Genomic DNA, 23,746 nt, shown 5'->3' with positions numbered 1-23,746 from the left:
ATACAGAACATATTTCATTTAAAATATGGAAATTTATGTTTAGAATACAGTAGTTGGCTGGTTACATTACAAAATTCACATTGCTACTAGAAATAGCAATTTACATTTCAATTGCTACTTTTATCACCATATATATAGAAATGTCATTTCTCTACTGGACAGACTTTCACTGTGCTATGATATCTGTCAAAATATATTTACAAATACATCGAGAAAAATAGCCTGTTCAATAATAATACTACATTACCTTTGATACACACTGCCACTGAGATTGCAAGCACAGTTGTACACCAAACTTAATCTCCGGTGCCAGCAATGCAATCAGCCAACATCTGTCTTTTAAAATGTAAGTTACCATGTTGTCTGAGTGGCCAGATATAGTGGTCATTGTGTGTGACGTGTGCTTGCTTGTGTGAATGTGTGTTTTTTCTTTTGTGAAGAAGGCTTGGGCCAAAAACTTACTGTATAATAGTCTTTTTGCTGTGGCTGTCTGCAACTCAACATGTCACCTTTATGGCAAGTAGCAATTTATCATTTTTATAAGTGTTGAAGTTACCGTATTGTAAATGAAATATGTTATTTAATGTCAATGTAAGATTCCATATTGTCACACACTGTTATATTAAATTCCTGAGTTTCTGATGATGCTCTTGTAAAATTATACAGTGAAACCGGTAAAAATAAAACAAAATGATTGAAACTTGTGGCTGTCCTGATAAATTACATTCAATGCCACTGAGCTATAACTTCACTGTAACCAGAAAAAAAAACACACACACACACACACACACACACACACACACACACACACACACACGACATTTAGGAAAGAGGAATAACAAACGACCATTTTTTTTTTTCAATGACGCAGTGATTGCAATGTGAAATCTGTATTTACAAAGCAAGCGCATGAAAAATTTATTCACGCTGTACACAAATAACTTCACACAACAAGGAAAGAAATAACAAAATGTATCAAAGCTATAATCTGAAAATTCACAAGAACAGATAAATTATTTCACAAAACTCCTGAAACCAAATTACAGTTAACAGACATTGCTATCAAATAACTTCACAGTTTAATATTTTCAATTATTTCCAAAATCTTGTGAAAATACCACTGCTCACTTTAGGCTACAGAGAAACCCATCATTTTCACAATTAGTTGCACAAATTAATGATACAAAAAAAGTTACCCCACAATGTATAGTGAGTAAATGATAACATCCAATGTGAAGTACATTTCATTAGAGCATACATCATAGGCCACACAAACTAAACTTTGCACACAACAGAAGTAAATTACACTTCTGATAAAGGTGTAATAATCGAATCACATGTTTCTTCTCTTTCAATGTTTCGTAAGACCTACCCTTTGTAGTCTTACCCTGAAGCCATATCAAGAAGTAGCCAACAAAAAGTACTTACTGCTTCAGATTAATCACATGAAATGCCAGAAACAACACTGTAATGATGGGGGGAGGTGTGCTGGACAACAACACACACTGGTGAGTAGCTTTTCTACATAAAATATTGAAAGAAGAGGGAAGAATTGAGGGAAGAAATCTGCAGCAAAGATATTCAATTTTCTTACAGCATGGGATCAGTAGTCTGTATGCTCTATGAACTCAAGCAGAAGAAAATGTAATGAAGAAAGAGATGAGGTTATTGAGGAGATGGATTGTGTTTTAAATCTTGGGAAACATAAGCAGTCACTGATGTGTACACATATTTGACTTAAATAAGATAAAATGGAAGTATATTACACTGATATTTTTGATTAGAAACCAAATCTTTCAACTACTTGCCCAGACTTATTCCAGATTATATGCACAGACAATTTCCACATCATTCAAGAACTCAGTAATACACTTCAATGGGTCCACTACCATTACAAAACAACATTACGCACAGGCTTGTCCTTGAATTCTCTAGTAGTAGTCTTCTTCTTCTTCTTCTTCTTCTTCTTCTTCTTCTTCTTCCCTTCAAGAACCTTTGACCCATTCAATCTTTCTTGAAATTAAAAATATCTTAATTCTTTGATTGATTTGCTTATTTTTGTGATGCCCCAGTGAATAGGCAAGAGTTGTCACAAAATGACTCAAGGTGTGCACATCTTAGCAACATAATCCACATAATTACAGAATACATAAACCTGTATGGATGAGTGTTATATAACTACAATGACTGTAGCAAAGCAGTGTGCTGTTTAGGCACTTAGTCTAATTTATCTCATAGTCTACATTTTATTTTGGACTTGAGGCGACAGGTCTCACAAGAAGCAATTTGTACTCAGCTGACTAGCTTGGGGCACTCTGGTATAAAACATGCACACACGCACACACACATGAGAATACGTACAGCCTCATAATGTGGCAAATAGCAATTCAGTTAGTACACCTTTTCAACTGTCATACCTATGAAAACAAGTACTTACAATTACGGACAAATCAATCTTGCACAGCCAGGTAACATTTGATTGTATTTGTAGATACAAGACTGCAACAATACCATGGTGTTTGTTTATAAATAAAAAAAGAAGAAAAGAATAAGAAAAGAGCACTTTCAAATTTTCAACTCTTCATTAACCCATTCATTCACAACACATTAAAGTCCTACAGGAATTGGTATGGAATTTATGTTACCTTCAATCTCGGCACATATCAATTTCATATCAAAATACAAGTCAGATGCTTTTTTTTTTTTTTTTTTTTTTTTTTACAATTTTATGTGCAAGAAAACAATGTTTCCATCGAAATGAAATCAAACATAAGCTTTTTTTAACTTTTGCAGTCACAACCAGCACAGTTTTTGTTTTAAAACTTGCAAAAATAGATTAGTTATGCACTCGATGTGTAGATCCATACAAGCTACTCCTGGCAGCACCATCGATGAAAGAGTTTATATATAAGGCAGTTTATGAGCCATAAGTAATTAAGTGTATAAATAAGTAAAGCTACATAAACTATTAAGCAACAGTGATGTTTTGGAAACATGGTATGTAATAAAAAATATGAAATGATGACGTACTATAGTTTATCTAAAATAATCTTTGGATTAAGCTTCTAATTTTGTCACAGATACAAATATGCAAGCAATTGACAATAAAAAAAACTGTATACACGAGCCTATCATAACAACCTCCACAAAAAACGCTGAACAGTCACCGGCATCCTTATACTCTTGCGCAGGTTTGCAGTTTCAAATACGTCAATTGTAAAAAATAAAACACCAAGCATTCAACAAACCATCTTCACCAACATGAACAGTATTGCATTAATTGCTCTCAGTCAGCCACATCACATCTCATTTTTAAAAATTCTGTTATTATTAAATATATATGTATATGTAATTACAAAAGCGATTGTACGTGAAAGTCTTTTTGGCCTTTAAACAAGGGCACAACTCTGCTCATGCGCAATTATCATCACTTCACTAAATTTGTTATAGTTCTATTGAGTGCTTTCAGTCACCAATATAAAAGTAAAAATTATAATTAAGAACTACTTACATCCAAAAAAATGCTGTGCTGCACCTTACCCTTTGGTCCCTGAAGGCATAATCTGCTTCGAATACTGCCTTATCAATTCCAGGTGGCGTACTAATATATTTCATATATTTACAACAGAGCAATAAAAGTAGTTTGGTTAGACAAAACTAACCACCATTTCCTTTGTTACACTCACTGATTCATTAATTACAGTTCATAAAGTCAACACATTCAGGGAAGAAAGGGCAAACAGTTTTTCTTCAATTTAGTTCCCAAAAAACTGGGAACAAATGACCAAACATTAAGCTCCAGACTCATCCTCGTGAGATTCCAGATGCAAAAAATGGCATAACTTAAAAAAAGTGATGTTGTATTTAGTAGGTATAAAAGTATGTTCAACAAAGATCTTTCTCCTGAGAAAAGTCTAGGCACAAGCCCAGTGTTTCACCTCACGTTCTCTTTTGTGCCCACTTAAAGTCATCTGCTCTCGGCTTACAACCAGTCAAGAATTCAATTACACACTCCAACATTTGCCAAAAACGTATCTTCTCTAATGGCCAGTTAAGCCACCCTGTAGTTATGCAAAAATAGGTTTCGTGAGGTGCAACATGGTGAATCCGATGATGTCTTCGTGGGAGTATTATGTGGTACTCTTGTAAAAGAACAACCCAACGCGGCAATCCAAAGTATGTATGTGACCACTTGTGGATCTGAAAATAATAACAAATCAATGAAAATACAAATTTAATTCTACATTAGTTTATTTAAAGTTTGAAGTGCAGTCATTAGACTAATACAGATTGTATCTCTCTCTCTCTCTCTCTCTCTCTCTCTCTCTCTCTCTCTCTCTCTCTCTGAAGATCCTTAAATACGGTAGGGTGAGCAGGATATTTATAGCTTAATCATTCAGGACAAAGGAGGCATGGGAACTGCATGCTGATCCCCTATTCCCATATCTGTTACACCTGTTTTCATGCAGTCTAGCTTACCTCTCCACGTTTACTACATTCTTCCATAATGGGCCACAATTTCATTTCGATTTTCTCAAGCTGGTCTCTACTACTGCAGATTTACATATTTCTCTCTATTTTGTGTTCCATATGCAATCACCACAGCATTCAACCACAGTTAGTACTGTCTGGTCAACAGTTCCTCTGTGCAGTTACCCTCTTCTGCTGGTCTGAGACCAAAGTAGTCTTTCAGGGGTCATGACATATTTAATCTCTGGTGGCAGTTATAATCCCAGTTTCAAGACACACCTTTGTAGTATGTGGCCTACTTTGATGAACGTAGCAACACAGTGTGCAAGATGTACAGAAGGAATCTTGTATGTTCCATTCCATCTGACTATACCCTTCAATTTTAGTACCAGCATCTAAATGAGTTCCAATTTTGTTCAAACTTATTCTTCTGAAAGTATCATATCAAATAATGGGAAATGTAGGATGGAATAATGACAACATTAAGAAAAGGATAGATTGCTATTCACCATATAGGTTGGTTGGTTGGTTGTGGGAAGAGACCAAACTGCGAGGCCATCGGTCTCGTCAGATCAGGGAAGGAAGTCGGCCATGCCCTTTCAGAGGAACCATCCCAGCATTTGCCTGGAGCGATTTAGGGAAATCACGGAAAACCTAAATCAGGATGGCCAGACGCGGGATTGAACCGTCATCCTCCCGAATGCGAGTCCAGTGTGCTAACCACTGCGCCACCTCGCTCGGTATATTCACCATACAGTGGGATGCCGAGTCACAGATAGGTACAACAAGAAAGCTGCCGAACACACAAGTTCTCGGCCAAAAAGACCTTCAACAAATAAACAGACGACGTGCAAACGCACAAGTGGCCACAATGTTTGGCATCCTTTTGGTTGAAAACTTAAGTTTTTCATAGTATTTTTTGTTGTGCATCTGTGACTTATCATTTCCACTATATGGTGACTAGCAATATATCCTTTTCATAATACTGTTTTCTGAACATCTGATTTAAGTGCTCAAATTCAGACTCTAGGTTTAACATCTGTAAAGACAGTTCACTTTTGCACTGGAAGATAAAACACTCCCCCTAAAGGGAAATGAGAAGGGTCACTCTGTCATCCTGTGGTGCACTGTAAGCCTACACACAGACTTGTGAAAAAAGTTTTCACAATCCAGCATAAAACAAAACTGTGTTAACAAATCTATATACACAGTAAAGGCTAGCTTGTGGAGTTCAAATTGGTTTTCCTGAATCATGCAGTCAGAAAAAGCAATTTTAGTAAGATGTAAATTAATGAAGCTTTTAGGAACTAAAATAGATGGAGGAGAACTCTAATAACGAGAAATCTAAAGAGGCTGGCTGTAATTGTCCCTTACTTGGAAAAAAAATAGATCACACATAATACAGGTAATGACTGATATTGATATTGTTATTTTTACCAAAGATCAAACACATGGTGCGACCCAAGGAAAACAACTATGTTATCAGATACTAGGAGGGGCCTCTGGATGTTTAAAACTATTTAACATAATTTTGCCTTGTTAAAATTCACACCCATTCATCATCAAAAAATGCATATCTTAGTAAGTACGAATGTGATCGGAAATCCACGAACTATGACGAAACTAGTGAGAGATACAGACTGCGCGCCAATGTCGGTAGTCGGCGTTAAGAGCTCTTCCTACTTTGTTCGATGGTAGCCATGCTCTCGGTTACGAGTAGTTTGTGACATGAGTGTTTCATTATTGATCTAATAGGAATAAAAGTGATATTATGGCATTCTGAATGTTAATTTCAAGTAAATAGATACCCCAAAGTTGACCAACAGCAATTCCAGATAATTAGCTTCCACCAACAGACACATCCAATGCGCCAATGAAGAATCTGCATGGGATGACATTTACGAGAGCTGCACCACGCACAGGTAGTAGGAAATCTGACAACACGGCCCACCAAGACGGATCAAGGAAGGTCCAACTTACACTCGCAAATTCCAGGTGGAAATGCTGACCAGTCATACTGTACGTCACATATACCACCCTCTACGGACCCACGGCTAAGCTGAGTAATACCCATGTGCTTGTGGTGAAAATTACACAGACAAAACTATTCTAAATGTGGGATGAATAAACAATGAAACAAATGGTGCTTATGTGAGAGCTAAATAAGTCTGGAATGGCAATAAAGGGAGGGAGAAATTGTTGAAAAATCCTAGCTCATCACGCTTGTACTAGAAATATGCAGTGAACAAACGAATGGAAATCCAAATTTGTGACAGTAATAAACAGAAAATGAAATAAGTTTCTGGGTGTAGCCTTGGGGGTAGGGGGGCGTGTGTGTGTGTGTGGGGGGGGGGGGCAGATGGGGAGGGGGGGGGGGGGGGGAGGGTACAAGCACTAGTTATGGAAGGTAAATTTTACAGGACAAAAGTTAAAAGGTATGCTATGTATAATGTAGGGACCTCTGGCTATTAGCACCACACAGGTAATTATTATTTAATGCTGAATTTCACTTTAAGAACTGTCTTCTGGCTAAGACAGTTAACGAATTACACAAATAAGCAACATGTAATTTTCTAGCTGCTACAGACTTGCTACCCATGTGTCAGATTACAAATTCTACATTCCAAGGATTTCTTCCTGTCATTTATCATATCTTTGATCTCTCACAATGACTTGTATACATGGAAAATGCCAAGTTGCACTATGCTTTAGAGTCTATTTACACTGTAGATCCTCTATAGCTGACTGGATAAATCACTTGCAAGGTTAGAGGAAGGCAGTGGCATACTGTCTCAGATACGATCAAGCCTTGTAAAGCACTGTCATCATCAAATCAATCTTTAACTTGATCGTAGCTTTATTTTAGCTATAGAAACTTTAAAGCTAAACATACAAGGATATTTAAAGGCATTAATTTATCGCAGCCCAGACAACATATTCTCCTTCCACAAAGATATGGGACTTATAACAGAATGTTAATCAAATAGTAAATAATTTTACATAAAGACAGTGGACTTTGAACAGCAAACAGAAGAAGTCCACTTTACTTTAAAGAGTTAATACAAGAAAATAACACAAAAATGCTGCACATACATTGTGGTAAAAATGACAGTGGCTATGAAACAGAAAATAACAGAAACCATTAGCTATATTAACACATAGAAATACAAACAATACTTACTAATACCTTAATAGATTATGTTACATATATTTATTTATTGGCTTTTTTATCTATGATAACATGTTACGCTACAGATATCAGACAAGTCAAGTGCACTATTTTTTATGCACAAAGAGAAAAATATATAATGTAGACTACATGAACTAAATGTATGATGATGATAAAAGTGTGTGCTGGACTGAGACTCTAACCAAGGACCTTACTAAATCACTGGCATGTGCTCTACCAACTGTGCTACCAATGTGTGACACACAACCAATCCAAAAAAAAAAATTACATGTTCCACATCCACGAGGATCTCCTCAGCACGGGTCTATGGAATGAAAACTAATCTAATCTAAGCTTCAGCTGGTACCTCATCTCCTACCTTCCACACTGCACGGAAGTTCTCCTGTGAAACTTAAAGGACTAGCACTGTTGGAAGAAATAATACTGAAGAGACATGGCTTAACCACACCACGTGGGATATTTTTGCAGAATGAATTTTCTCTCATCAGCAGAGTGTATGCCAATACGAAACTTCCTGGCAGATTAAAACTGTGTGGCGTACTTAGACTCAAAACTGGGACCTTTGTCTTTTACTGGCAAGTGCTTGGAGCTAGAAGACAAGGTACCAGCAAAAGTAAAGCTTTGAGGATGGGTTGTGAGTCATATTTGGGTTGCTTGTTTGGTAGAGCACTTGCTCACAAAAGGCAAAGTCATAAGTTCAGTGAAAAATTAATTCTGAAACTTCCCCCCAGTCTGTTGCTAAGCCACGTCTCTGCAGTACCCTTTCTTCCTGGAGGGCTAGTCCTACAAGTTTCACATGGCAAGTTCTGTGAAGGTTGAAAGGTAGGAGATGTAGTACTGGCAGAAGTAAAGCTGTGACGACGGATTGTGGCTCTTGCTTGGGTAACTCAGTTGGTAGAGCACTTGCCCACAATAGGGAGAGGTCCCTGGTAAAAGTCCTGGTACAGCAAACAATTTCAATTGCCAGGAAATTTCATTAGCAGTGGATGCTCCACTGCACAATGAAAAATGAATCTATGATAACTTTAGAAGTCAATATGTAAAGCAAATAAATGTGTGACATTGTACACAGTAATTTACGTATCTATGCAATCACTAATAAAAATGTCAAAATGTAAATATGATCAGAAGGTTTGTTTAAAGAACTATATCCTCAATAGCTTTCATTTTTACAGAGAGTTTACTGAAAAGTTTCAATACCATCTACAATGCACCCCTCTGACAAATTCTGGTGTTTGTATAGGTTGTATAATAGTTTTTGCTGATTCTGGTGTTATGGTCATGGACATACCATTTCATCTGCAAACTTTTGTCATTGTCTATCATGTTTGTTTTGAAAAATAAAATGGTTTCTTTTAAGTATGTGTATGGTAATGGAAGTATGTTAAGTGTTATGAAGCCAGGTTTGCACAGTTCCCTTACTTCACTTGCTGCTATTATTTTAATGGCCTCCTCCTGAATTTTCAATGTTCTGAGTGCTGCTTGAGTGTTTCCCCAGCATGCAATTCCACAGTTCAGATGTGACTAAATGTAAGCATAATATGGCAAACTCCACGATGGAACAAAAACAACAGTAATAGGGAAAGGGTGAAGAGCTACTCACCACAAAGCAGGCACTGTGTGCACAATCAAAATGAATGCTAGAAATATTCAGCTGACTGAGTAAGTCCATCACACATTCACACAACCACAACTAATACACATGGCTACTGTCATCTCCAGGCTCTGAGGTAAGCAGTAATCTTTGCTGAGGTGGGTAGTGGCAATAGGAGGCTTGCAGCCAAAGATGAATAATTTGATGGTGAGCACATCTGAGAGCATCACATGAGCAAGGCAATGATGCAGTAACAGTACACAGGACTGGGTCACTGTCCAGCTTCAAAGGTGCACCCATATCATTAGCAAGTACAACCGAGGACTGAAGCAACTGAATCACAATCTCTGCCAGAGTTTCAACCATCTCCCATAGAGCCCTGGAATGAAAAACGGAATCCCACTATCTACCTCATCCCTCCCACAGTGATAGTCCCACCCACTGAGCCTAAGCAATATCATTGTTCGTAGACCTAGATGCAAGATCTGTCCCACACATCCTCACACTACCATATACTCTAGTTCTGTCTACACTACCATATACTCTAGTTCTGTCTCACGAATTTCATACCTCGTCAAAGGCAGAGGCAGCTGTAGAAGCAGCCATCTTCTCTGACAACTTAGCTACAACCACTGTGCTGCATTATACATATTCATGACAAATAACAAGTTGTCTGTCCGCAGGATGGCTACTGACTGGCTAACTGGCAAAGAGAGAGCTGGACCATCCAGTTGCTAAACATACTGCCAAACATGATATGCTTCACTTTAACAACAGCTTCACAGCCTTTGCCAATTGGATTCTTCCTACCAACATCAGCTTTTCTGAACTCCACAGGTAGGAACTCTGCCTGCAGCATTCCCTTGTTGCCCTAACAACCCCCCCCCCCCCCCCCCCAATCTTCCTCACCCACAACCCCTTTACTAGTCCCTGTCCTCCACCTGCCTATCCCCTTCCCTTTCCAACACCAGTACTACATATGCTTTCTATCCCATCAACACACTTACATAGTCTTTTTCCCTTCACTACATCTCTTTGCCTCTCCCCTCCTCCCCTTCCCAGTGCAGCCTCCCCCAACACTGCACCTAACAGCCCTATCCTATTCCCACCACATCCCTGCACACTCCCAGAGGCAACACTATCATCTTCCCACACCCAACCTGCTATCCCTCTCCTTCACAACCCCACACCTCTTCTATTCCCCCACTACCCAGCTCAGCAAAGATTGCTGCTTACCTCAGTTGCACTCGCAGTCAGCTTTTAGCGTGCAGAGGCAACAGTGGTCATGTGTGTGAGTTGTGATTGTGTGATAGTTTTTTTACGTCTGACGAGGGCCTTAGTATGACAGCTGACTGTTTCTACAATCCTTAGTATCCATTTTTAAAAGGATAATACTTAAGAACAAGGATTATTTATTATTCTTGAATAGAAAGAAGCATCTTAAGGACTCTGGCACAGAGATAAAATTTATAGAACAGATGACAGTAGAGGAAATTTGAGTTAATCCTCTCCCTAGCTGCCATTAAGTGTCAGTCTCTGGATATAAATCAAATATTGTACCCCTAGGGTACTTTCCTGAATTTAATAACCCTCATTTGAATATCCAGATTTGGTTATTATTCTGAACTGCCAATGCAGATCTGTAGCTAAGTAATCCTAAAGTAGCATTAGTTTTTATGTTCATGTTTATCTTATGCACAATAATACTGACTACAAAAAAATTACAAATTATGCTTAGCTTGTCACAGATTTAGTCTGTGTTTTTTGTGTATTATTTGCCTGCTCTGTTGTAGGCTGGTGAGATTCAAAACTGCTTATCTGATGCCTTTTCTTCACTTCTTCACCATCAGTCACAGGTCTTCTATGAGTCTGCTGTTATTCCCTGAGTAATATGTTGGAGGCCTGACTTTAGTTGTTATCCATTACTGTCTACGTTGAATCTTTAAAAGAAATAACTACACTAACACTTGGCTTTGTTGTGCTCCCTGCTTTTATGTTAAAGTGTGATACTATATGCTCAAGTGTTTCCTCTCCTCTGGCCATATGTCACACAATCTGAATATGCAGAATCCATGCCATGTCTAATTAATAATTGTCCAGGTCAAACCTAGTCAGGGCACCTTTCACTTCTTAACAGCTTCCTCAATGATGATGAATAGTGAATGTATTCCTTGGCCCATTGTGCTTTGTTCCCTCCACCTTGGTGTTGCCTGGGCATAACTACTGCATCATCATTGCTGTTTGTTGATACTATTGTATGTATTTTGTGAAGTCAGTTAATCAGTTGAGATGGAACTTGCGTAGAAAAAAATGAGATGGTGACATGTCAGCATGACAAGCAGCTGTTTCCACTGCAGTCTTTCACCATCTTTTACAATGATGATCACAGGCCCAGGCTCTTATCAAAATTTTTGTAACCATAGACAGTTGAGAAAGGCACTCAGCAGTACTTTCTACAGTGCACATCACTCCTACAAACAGCAACAAACAAATATGTACAAAATTACCCAAACACTGGATTTAAATTAAGGAAAATACAGACATTCTTAAATTTACTTGCATGTCTGAAAGAACAGACACTGTTGATGATCCACAGTGGTACGAAATAATTCCAAGTTTATTTCCTGACTGCAAATTCTTTGATCTCAGCTGTATTAGGCATAGATTCACTACCTATTAGCGACCTGTGAAAATTTGTGCCATCTGTGCACACTCCCGGTCCACCACAAATTTTCATATGTCACTAATAAGCAGCCCATCAATATACCTAATACAGCTGTCACAGTATTTGTAGTCAGCAAATAATTCCAAATTCTGAAATTTGTTTGGCCAATTTGTCTCAAGATGTTTACTATGAAGATTGATAATGCACTGCTAATCATTAAAATTTCAACACCACGAAGATGACATGCAACTAATATCAAATTGGCATGAAATGCACTACTTGTTTGGATATGCAAGTGATAAGCATTTCAGCATGATCACACAAAGTAGGTATGAGTAACACTATCGACAATGAGTGATAATAAGATAATGCTCAACTGTCTGTTGTCCACGCTATCTTGACCTACCGCAATACAGACGACATTTTACTGTTACAGCGAGCAGCCTGGTCATTGTATTATGATGTACCCTCATCTGTCATCCAAGCTCAGTTTCACTATGCCCTGCAAGGGTACTAAATTTCAGTCCATGTTTAACCACAAATCCCCAACAAATTTCATCATGTGCACTTTCCACTGTACTGTATAAGTATAATAAGTATAATTCCATTATTAAGTATCCTTCCTGATGTTATAATTTTAATGACCAACAGTGTGCTACAAAAGGGGTGGCCTACAAAAATATTTTTTTCAAATATTAGGAGCCACAGCTTTATTAGGCTGTTGCATCAAGACTTATTTTGTTCTGAAAACATACGAAGCATTAAAATTTATACATGATTGGTTAAACACTGCAATTTGTGTGTTTCAGCAGTTTGCCCTAATGGAAAAGAAAAGATATGCCCAGAACAAAAACTGAGCATAAAACAGCTGCCTCCTGTTTAGATTTACTCTGCTAACTGCAATAACCAACTTAATAAGATTTAAGTACCATTACATAACTGAACATAATTCTGAGTACAAAATTTACAATGAACTAGTTGTAAAAACAAAGATACATTGTATGTCAATGAAACACTTTAAAATCTCAATTATTTCACTATCTCCTCTAAGCAAAAGCCTCCCTCTGAGCCATCAGCCATCCTTCCTGAATCATCCTTCCAACTTCTCACTTATTTTCTTCTCTTGCCCACTCCACCTTGACACAATTCTGCCCAATCTACCTTCCGAACTGGAGGCATTATGTTTTCAGCCAGCACAATGTAGTTTTTTTGTTGTGCCTATCTGCAACTCAACATCTCTGCTATATGGCGAGTGGTAATCTATCCCTTTTTCATAATATTGTTAATGATGGTGACTTGACAGATATGAACAAAATTTCTGATGGTATCATTCTGAAATTTATGGACAACCCATTGCAATGAATATTAATTTATATTTTTAGACAGACCATAAATGACTAAACCATCTTCATCTGCAGAGTTTTCTGCTACATTTCAGTGTAGCATCCACTTCTTTATACACATTTTTCCCCCATTCTACTGCAATAATGAGTTAGAAAAGTCTGTTCCAGTTGTTCGAGGATACTGACGCACTGCTTTCTGAATGTCCTCAATTGTCTCACAGCACTGACTTTGCACCTGTTCTTTCATAGAACAGAAAATACGGTAGTATGATGGTGTCCACAATACCGCTAGCAGTTTGAGGCCACATGTTATTGTGATGCAAGATGATCCTCAATGGATGTTTACCATGGAATGCGCAATTATGTGTGTCTGGATACAACAGACAACATTTACTGTCTCTCCAGGGTTTGGAAAATGCGCCAGAATGCAAATCCTCTGCACCCAGAATATGCTAGCCATAACTTTCCCAGCAGAACACACTGTCCCCAGTTTCTTTCTTGTGGGTGAATCTGAATAAGTGCTCGGCCACTCCATATTGTGGTGTTATGTTTTGGGCTCATAATGATGGAACCAGCTTTTAATACCTATCACAACACTCATCACAAGGTTGTCTCCATTTTGACATCTCTGAAGACAACATCAGGTGGTTATTTTCTTAAGTTGGTAGTCCACAGTCAATGAGCATAAACACAAGGTTTCAGTCATTTCTTGAGTTACACTACATCCTACTGATAGTTTTGTAATGATTTCATTCACAGTGACATGGCTGTCTTCTTTTGATACACATACTCTCTCCCTCTCTTACTATGAAGGCAGTTCAAGGGTGACTGTTAAAAGGTTCATCTTGGATGCTCATGTTCTCAGCTTTGATACACATCATTCTTCCCTTAGACTCCTGGCACACTTACATGGACACTGAAGAATGAGAAATTTAAGCAGAATACTTTGCATCTTTAATAAGGAATTCAATGATGGCACACTGCCCAAAACAAAAAATCAATGTTCACCATAACCTAAATATAGCCCATGCGCAAATAATAAAAGATGATGACACCACAATGTCTCAACACATAGTATGAAGTTTTTAGATTATGATAACGTAGTGATTTTTCCTACACTGTTGGAATTGCAGCTGTAACAAAGGATTGCTTACTACTTTCAGTTCAAAACCCTTGGCCAGGTAGGTTGGTTGGTTGGTTGGTTTGTTTAAAAGAGGAGGGAAGGGACCAAATTACGAGGTCATCAGACCCTTGTTCCGAATAAAACAATGCCACAAGTGTGAGAATAAAACGAACGAGACTGGCAACTCAAAACAGATTGGAAGGAAAAATCACAAAAACAATGGAAGACAACAATCATGTATACAGACAAAAGGGGACAAGAAAACCACAAATGCAAGAAATGGGATGAAGAGATTAAAAACAACAAAGCATATTACCATGGCTGGCTGACCATGAGATTAAGAAAGGAGAAGCCAGCCTCTCTGTAACACACTAAAACCTCCACCCTAGAAGCACAAGGATGGAGGACACAGAGGGACAAAGGACATGCTCTAAAACTTAGATCAAATGATAAAACCCACACTCACGAGTAAAACGTAAAACTAAATCAGCCGATGAGGCATTGTCAGATAAAATTAGCGGCAACAAGTTCAGTAACCCAAGATTTCGTGGCTGAGCAGCCGAAGTGGGACAGTGCACCACAATATGGGCCACTGTCAATCGGCGGCCACACCAACACTCAGGCGGGTCTTCACGGCACAGGAGGTAACCATGCGTCACCCAAGTGTGGCCACTGTGGAGCCGGCAGAGAACCACAGAGTCCCTGAGAGAAGCCCGCATGGAAGACTTCCACACATTCGTAGTCTCCTTAATGACACACAGTTTGTTGTGTGTACTGTTATGCCATTCTGTCTCCCAAACCCAAAAACCCTACAGCGTAAGTCAGAACGCAGATCAGGTTCACAGATGCCCATCTCCAGAATTGGTTTCCGCCTAGCCTGTTTGGCCAGCCTGTCGGCAAGTTCGTTTCCTGGGACGCCGACGTGTCCTGGGATGCACACAAACACCACTGAATGAGGAGACCGGTCCAGGGCATCAATGGACACTACCAAAGGATGGAGAGGGTAGCACTGCTCGATCGCTTATAGTCTGCTCCAGGTGTCAGTCCACAGAAATAACGAGTCCCTGGGGCATGAACGGATATACTGAAGTGCACGAGAGATGGCCACCAGCTCTGCAGTGAATACACGGCAGCTATCAGGCAAGGAATGCTGTTCAAAATGGCCTCTGGACGTAGGTGAAGTCAACATGACCATCAGCCATCGAGCCATCGGTGTAAAACACTTCAGAGCCCCGAAACACATCAAGAATTGAGAGGAAGTGACAGCGGAGAGCGGCAGGAGTAACTGAGTCCTCAGGGTCATGCGAAAGGTCCAGATGACTCTGCGGTGTAGGTGTACAGCATGGAGTTGGTAAAGGGAAGGACTCCAGTTCAGACAGAAGGGTTCGCACGTGAACCGCAATCAATAGCCCTGACCTGTGCCACCGATGAGGGAGATGAACTGCCACAGGTGGAAAAAGGAGATGGTAATTCGGATGCTCAAGAGAACTACGAGTGTGTGCAACATAACCGGAGAGCAGTTGTGCACGTCGGATCTGCAATGGAGGGACTCCAGCCTCCACCAGGACACTAGTCACCAGACTCGTTCTAAAAGCTCCCGTCGCTAGGCGAATGCCACAGTGGTTCATTGGGTCAGGTACACGCAACACTGAGAGCGCCGCCAAACCATAAACCAGACTCCCATAGTCAAGGCGGGATTGAACAAGGGCTACACAGAGCTGCAGCAGAGTACAGCAATCTGCACCCCAGTTGGTGTTGCTCAGGCAGCGAAGGGTATTGAGGTGCTGCCAGCACTTCCACTTAAGCTGACAAAGGTGAGGTAGCCAAGTCAACTGTGTGTAAAAAACAAGTCCTAAAAATCGATATGTCTCCACTACAGTGAGTGGATCATCATGAAGGAAAAATTCTGGTTCCGGATGAATGGTATGATGCCAACAGAAGTGCACGACACACAACTTAGCAGCCAAAAACTGGAAGCCATGGGCAAGAGCCCATGACTGTGCCTTGTGGATGGCTCCCTGTAGGCACCACTCAGCAATACCAGTAATGGTGAAGCAGTACGAAATGCAGAAGTCCTATGCATACAGAGAGGGTGAGACGGACGGCCCTACAGTGGCTGCTAGATCAATAATGACCACTAAAAGTATTGTCACTCAATACACAGCCCTGCAGGATCCCATTTTCCTGGATATGAGGGGAACTATGGGAGGTGGTGTCATTTGCTTTGCGTAGATCAAATAAGATGGCAACAAGGTGTTGGTGCCTGGAAAAGGCAGTTCGGATGGCAGACTTGAGTGACGCAAGATTATCAGTGGTAGAGTGCCCCCGGTGGAAGCTACCCTGACATGGAGCCAGTAGGCCATGTGACTCCAAAACCCAACCCAAGCCAATCCAACCGCCAACACACCATACGTTCCAGCAGCTTACAAAGAATGTTGGTGAGGCTGATGGGCCGATAGCTATCCGCATCAAGCAGTTGTTTACTGGGTCTGAGCACCAGAACTATGGTACTCCCCTGCCATTGAGATGGAAAGATGCCATCGCACCAAATCCGGTTGAAGATCACAAGGAAATGGTACTTATAGTCAGATGAGAGCTGTGTCGGGGCATGTGCAAGTGCACTGAGGAGCTCCCACTCCGTAAATGGGGCATTATAGGGTTCACTGTGGCATGTAATGAATGAGAGGACTTTCCTTTCCATTCACCGTTTGAGGGTGCGAAAGGCTGGGGGTAGTTCTCTGACGCAGAGGATCGAGCATAGTTATCAGCAATCACGTTGGCATTGGTACACAGCACGCCTTTGATGGTAATGCCAGGGACACTTGTTGAGGGTCTGGTACCCAAAAAGACGTCTGATTTTTATCCAGACTTGGGAAGGTGATGTATGGCACCCTATGGTCGACACATACCTCTCCAAACACCCCTGTTTCCGGCATTTTATAAGCTGGCGTACACGGGCATGGAGCCGCTTAAAGGCTATCAGATGCTCTAGGGAAGGGTGTCATGTATGTTGCTGTAGGGCTCGCTGATGCTCTCTAACTGCCTCAGCGACTTACGGCGACCGCCAAAGGGACTGTCTTTTGCTGGGGGCACCCTAAAGAGCGAGGGATTGCGATGCAAACTCCACCTGACACTATTATAGTCGCTATGGTTCCTGTAATATTCCTTATAGCCGCGGAGGGCAGGGGTCCGCATTGCCAGGAACCAGGTTTCCTGGAGGACAATGCAGAAAGCAAGTGTACAGCTTAACTGTTGCCGTAGCTCAGCCAGGCAGTGGAAAAACTGCTGCAATTTCACTGGAGAATGACATCATCATGAGACTGGGAAGGCATGGAACATTCAATGAGGCAGTTTACACCTCAGGGTCACCTGCTGCTACTGACTTTTTGCCTGAATAGTCTATATCCATTGTGTCTGAGGTTCCGGCGAGATCCAGGTTCTCAGCAGATGCCAGAATCTCCACCCCATCTGCTGACACAGAGTTTGTACGTTGCAGTGGTGTGGGTGCCACTGCAAGTTCCTTGCTCTTGGGGGTCTTCTTTTTCGATTTCTCGTACTGTTCCTGGGTTTCCCTGGCTGGGAGGACTTCACTGAATCAGTCTCCGGGACTGAGGGTGAGTGTGAAGCCCTACGACCAGCTGCTTTTGGGCTTTTCAGACACTGGTGGCTGTCATCTTTCCCAATAGCAGAAACCTGGGAAGGGAGTGACCCAAGAGACTCCTTCCTAGCAAAAGGAGCCAAACAAGCCTTATGCTTTTCTGGCTCAGAAGTGGGGACTGAAATCCCCGATGGTTATGGGGGGGAAGAGGGGGGAGGGTTGCTCCTGAAGTAGGTGGTGCGGCAGCAACAGGGAGGGAAGTGCCCCCCCCCTCCCCCCCACCCACCATCAAGTGGGCAGATGTAGTCTCCTGGTTAAGAGAGGCGACAGGAATTTGAGGAACTGATGGGGCGACAACTATTCTCATAGTGGCAGTGTATGAGCTGGTCGTAGCCACAGGATGTAAGCAGTGAAATTTCCTCTTAGCCTCAGTGTAGGTCAGTCGGTCCATGGTCTTACAAGGCATGTTTTTTAAGTAAGTACTGTTTTGAAATTTAAAAAAGATGTGCTAAGATATCTCAATAATTTTATTTTTACATGAAAGCCTGTACCTTAATCTACTTTTCTGCATAATTTCCATCAATATTGACGCACTTGTCATAACGTTGTACCAGTTTTTGCCTGCCCTCCTCATAGAAGTCTGTCGCCTGACTTGTTACCCACTGCATCACCACTGTTTTGACTTCATCATGAAGATGCTGACCACCCAGGTGTTTCTTCAAGTGCAGGAACAGATGGTAGTCACTGGATGCAAGAACAGGGCTGTATGGAGGATGATCTAGAGTTTCCCATCGAAAAGATGTGATGAGATCTTCGGTCTGATTTGCCACATGCGGACGGGCATTGTCTTGCAGCGAAACGATGCCCTTGCTTAACTTGCCAAGTCTTTTGTTCTGAATTGAACAGTGCAGATTGTGCTATGTCTTACAGTAAGTTGCTGCATTGATTGTCTCATTACGAGGCAGAAATTCCACAAGCAATACTCCTCTTCTGTCCCAAAAAACTGTGCACATGATTTTCCGGGCAGAAATTGTTTTCTTAAACTTCACTTCTCTGGGTGAATCTGAATGACGCCATTCCATGGACTGTTGCTCTGATTCTGGTGTGACGTAGGCCACTCATGTTTCATCTTGAAGAAACACCTGGGAGGTCAGTGTATTCAAGACAATGACGAAGTCAAAACAGTGGTGATGCAGTGGTTAACAAGTCAGGCGGCAGACTTCTATGAGGATGGTATTCAAAAACTGGTACAACGTTATGACAAGTGCCTCAATATTGATGTAAATTATGTAGAAAAGTAGATTAAGGTACAAGCTGTCATGTAAAAATAAAATTGAGATATCTTAGCACAAAAAACACGCCTCGTATATTCCATGATTTTCCTCTCTTTCTGCAAAATCCTGCAGCCTGTCAAGCAAGGTGAATGATACTCTCTGCAGTTGACACAGATGGGAGGCAGGGCACATGGGGTATTGGGATGCGATGGACGTCCACAATCTTGACAGATGGGGCTGGAAGTACAGCGGGAAGACATACGGCCAAACTTCCAGCACTTAAAGCACCGCATTGGAGGAGAGATATATGGCTTAACATCACAGCGGTAGACCATCCCTCGACCTTCTCGGAGAATGTGTCACCCTCGAAGGCCAAGATGAAGGGCCGGTGGCAATCTGGTTATCCCTCGGAGCCCGATGGACGCGCTGGATGAAATGAACACCTAGCTGCTCAAAATTGGTGTGCAGCTCATCATCAGATTGCAAAAGAAGGTCCCTGTGGAATATAATACCCTGGACCATATTTAAGCTCTTATGAGGCATGATGGTGACAGAAACATCCCCCAACTTGCCACAAGCGAGTAATGCCTGTGACTAGGCAGAGGATGCTGTTTTGATAAAAACTGACCCAGAGCGCATTTTGGACAAACCCTCCACCTCCCCAAACTTGTCCTCCAAAAGCTCCACAAAAAACTGAGGTTTCATGGACATGAAAGATTCCCCATCAACTATCACGCATAACTGGTACCGGGGTAAATAAGCTTCACTGCCATCCTTAGTCTGGCGTTCCTCCCACGGTATGGCCTGGGAGGGGAACGACTTGGGCTCATACTTCTTACCATTAAAGTTATACTTTGCCCACTTAGAGACTGCTGGCAGCAGACCACGAGCAAGAGATGACATACTACACTTCATGGCGTGTCATCGCCCTGATGCCACCTACTCTGACCAGGGGAGCTCCCCACAGGTGCCACTCAGCCGCAGCGAAGGCCACCTGGCAGGATGGCCATTGCCAGGAGTCCCGATGCCCCAGGATGACGGGCTCAAATGGCTCTGAGCACTATGCGACTTAACTTCTGAGGTCATCAGTCGCCTAGAACTTAGAAGTAATTAAACCTAACTAACCTAAGGACATCACACACATCCATGCCCGAGGCAGGATTCGAACCTGCGACCGTAGCGGTCGCTCGGTTCCAGACTGTAGCGCCTAGAACCGCACGGCCACTCCGGCCGGCGATGACGGGCATCTACTCCTTGGCATATATGGGGAGTTAACGGCACAGGGATCAGCAGAGCGATCCCTGTGTTGTCAGGCGGCTACAACCAACAGGGTACACTGTGGCCCCACCACAACGGACTGGCTACCGTGCTGGATGAGGTGCAAAGAAGTTCATGGTCATCGTCGGCACAGAAAGTGACACTGCAGAGTGCTTGGTGGAAAACGCACACAGGAAGGTGTCCTCGCCCAAGAGATGTACAATGGGCGGGACTGCAATGTGACAACGAGTAAGTGGGCTAAAGATCTTAATACATGATGGACACAATGCACCATGTAAGGTGCCCTTCCTCAATTGGCTTGCTCTTTGGGAAAATTTTGAAAAATGGAGATCAAACCTTACAGGGGGCCATCGCATAAAGGCCGAAACGTGAGAGACTCCTTTTAGTCACCTCTTACGACAGGCAGGAAAACCTTAGGCTGGTACATACGTTCTCATGGATAATTGCAGTATCAAGTAAACCTTTTTTTTTTATTTGTTTAACAATGAACTAACCGCAATAACAAAGGAATTAAAATATTGGTGCCAGACAGATACTTGTAGAGCTGAGATCAGTGAATACACAACAGCCCAGTTCCATATTCACATTATGGCAAACTGAGTACAACTGGGAAAAAAATAATCCTTGCCATTTTTATGCATATGGCAATAAGGCATGAGCTAGACATGGAGGACTCACTGGGGTCAGCTGCAAATTTTACCCCTGTACAATGACAACTTCTCTTCAACCCACTGACTGGAAAATTACAAAATATCTATCTCATACAAGAGGCCCTAGCAATTTATGAAATTATTTGTTCCTTCTGTAGAAGAGTATATCTTATAACCAATAAATCAAGGAAATATAGTGCAAAATTACACATCTTAGCTGAATCTAGAAAAGGGAACATCTGGAATTTTTAAGCTCATCATAAAATAGACAATACATTAAACAAATAATGGTACTAATATTATGCTGTGTTTTGCCAGTAAGCTGCTGAATTAAAGTATAGTTAGCAGAGGACATATTTCACACAAATACTAGCTTTGTTGGGGAAGTAATGGAAGTCCTGAAAGGGGTGTCGAAAGTTTAAAGAATGAAAATTAGAATAAGTGAAAATCTTCCACCACAAAATAAATGTTCTTGCCTTGTGCTGAAAGAATACAAGAGAAATTTTGATGGTAAGTGCAGACACACACAGTTACAACATAAAATATTGCAACAAAGAAAGTAACTAATAAAATGAAACCTGCAGCAGTTGTGTACTGCCATCACCAAAACACTGGCATTGACTTTTCCTACCAGCATCTACAGTAAAGCTACAGGCTTATAAAATAATGAAGTGATAGAGTTGAAGATCTGCATAACAGAATTATAAAGAGGTAACTTCCTACAGTAAACTTCATTGAGAAAATACATACAGGCTTGGAGCTGGCTGCTGTGGAGTCAACAACGGATTTTTCAAATGTACCAGCAAAAGTAGCTCAACTATTAGAAACACACTTCTGTTACACTATTACCACTGAACTATGGAAGAAAAAGGACAAACTTATACATTATTATAAGGGCAATCATAGAAGGGGAGAAGCAGATAAATCAGCTTTGTGAAACATGCTCTGCAGCCAGGAGACCATCATATTTGATTTGTTAAGACTCAGGTCCTAGCTGCCAAAAGCAAATACTACCATAGTCTACGCTGAGAGGTGATAAAGATTATTAAATGTGACAAGTTTAATTTGGAGGAGGAGGATATGAAACAGAGTATCCGGATTCTGCAGGTAAGGGTGAAACATATGGATTCCCAAGAAATTCGTTTAACCATAGTATAATAGCCCAGAATATTCTAATAAGCACGAACGCTTCGTCTGTACAAACTGATCAATGTACACTACTCCAACAGGCATGAAAATGGAAACATAGAAGTCTCCACTACAGAATAACAAAATGCTAGTTAACCACATGACCAAAATGACAGCAACTATTCTTAAACATTAAAAAAAGATAATACATGAAAGAAAAATATGCGAGGACCAGATCTACACTTCTTGGCATAAAATAATTCTTGAGCTAATTTCTACCAACTTTAAACATTATAATATGTTTGTGTAGGGTTAGGTGGTTAACTACAACAACAACAACCATCACCATGCAAACAAAATCCATCTGCACATCAACAAGCCCAGTTACATTCAGTCTACTTTATTGCAGATGTTTACAAACTCTAGAAGCCATCATACATTGTGAAAATAAGCTAAAAACTGTTGCATACAATTTGATTATATAGCAATCTGCAGTAGTATATGTAGTGAAACTGTCTAACAATTAGGCTGACACACAGACTGTAGCAAATTAATAAGAAATTAGGTTATAAGAAATGTTGACACCAGTAACACAATAATGATTTCACTGCTCCTTTCTGAAAAATGTCAGAAATGAAGTTTAAAACATTCAGTACTCACCTGATTAGTCATAGCTACAAAAATAGCCAACAAAAACAAATAACAGCACCACGAAAATTTCTTCTGTACCTCTTCTTCTGTAAGCGTAATGAACTCCCATGTCATAAAAGCCAAGAAAGGAATTGTCAGCATGAAGTTATCTCCATTAGTTTCAATAAAATCATGCCTTGTAATTGAAGTTGGATCGATGTGATGTTCACGAAAAGGCCTCAGAAAATTCTGCAATAATAACAACAACAACAACAACAATAATAATAATAATAATAATAATAATAATAATAATAATAATAATAATCCTTTGATCATTTTGGACAATGATAGTTACATTTTACTTCAGCATAAAAATGTTGATTTGCAACAATTAAAATTAAAAATGTTGCCCTATAAATATGCTAATGAAGATAATTTGTTAAAAAGGTAAATATATGAATATATTGAAGGACTGCAGCTGTTTTATACATCAGATATGCCCTGTTTATGGAAGTGTCACTAATTCTTCTGGCAAACAGAATTTTGCAACATATTTATCCATTCAATTTGGTATTAAAGAACAAAAAAGAATAACTTGACAATTAACTGTAATGATATATAGAACAAAAACTTGGAATGTAACAGTATTATGAGAAGGAAAGTTGCTACTCACCACATAGCGTAGATGTTTTAACAAATGGGAAAAATTTTTCCGTGTGAAAATTTGTACCAAGGCCAGAATTCGAACCCAGGTCTCCTGCTCACTAGGCAGATGAACTAACCATGGGCGCAGCAGCTTTGCA

General features: G+C 40.6%; 1 protein-coding gene across 2 annotated transcripts in view; it reads right to left on the bottom strand.

The window, feature by feature from the left end:
• Nucleotides 1-893: 893 nt before the first annotated feature.
• The window catches only part of LOC126457487 (plasmanylethanolamine desaturase), a 72,578-nt gene continuing 49,725 nt past the window's right edge, over nt 894-23,746 (bottom strand). For both annotated transcript variants that reach the window (XM_050093785.1, XM_050093784.1), the window contains 2 exons: nt 22,974-23,192; nt 894-4,200 (listed from right to left, as the gene is read on the bottom strand). In XM_050093785.1, coding sequence (XP_049949742.1) covers nt 3,940-4,200; nt 22,974-23,192 — 480 coding nt within the window. In that variant the 3' untranslated portion in view covers nt 894-3,939. The remainder of the gene's footprint in view (nt 4,201-22,973; nt 23,193-23,746) is intronic.

This window comes from Schistocerca serialis, chromosome 2 (genome assembly GCF_023864345.2).
Source record: "Schistocerca serialis cubense isolate TAMUIC-IGC-003099 chromosome 2, iqSchSeri2.2, whole genome shotgun sequence".
NCBI lineage: Eukaryota > Metazoa > Arthropoda > Insecta > Orthoptera > Acrididae > Schistocerca > Schistocerca serialis.
This window is presented reverse-complemented; position numbering and strand designations above follow the sequence as displayed.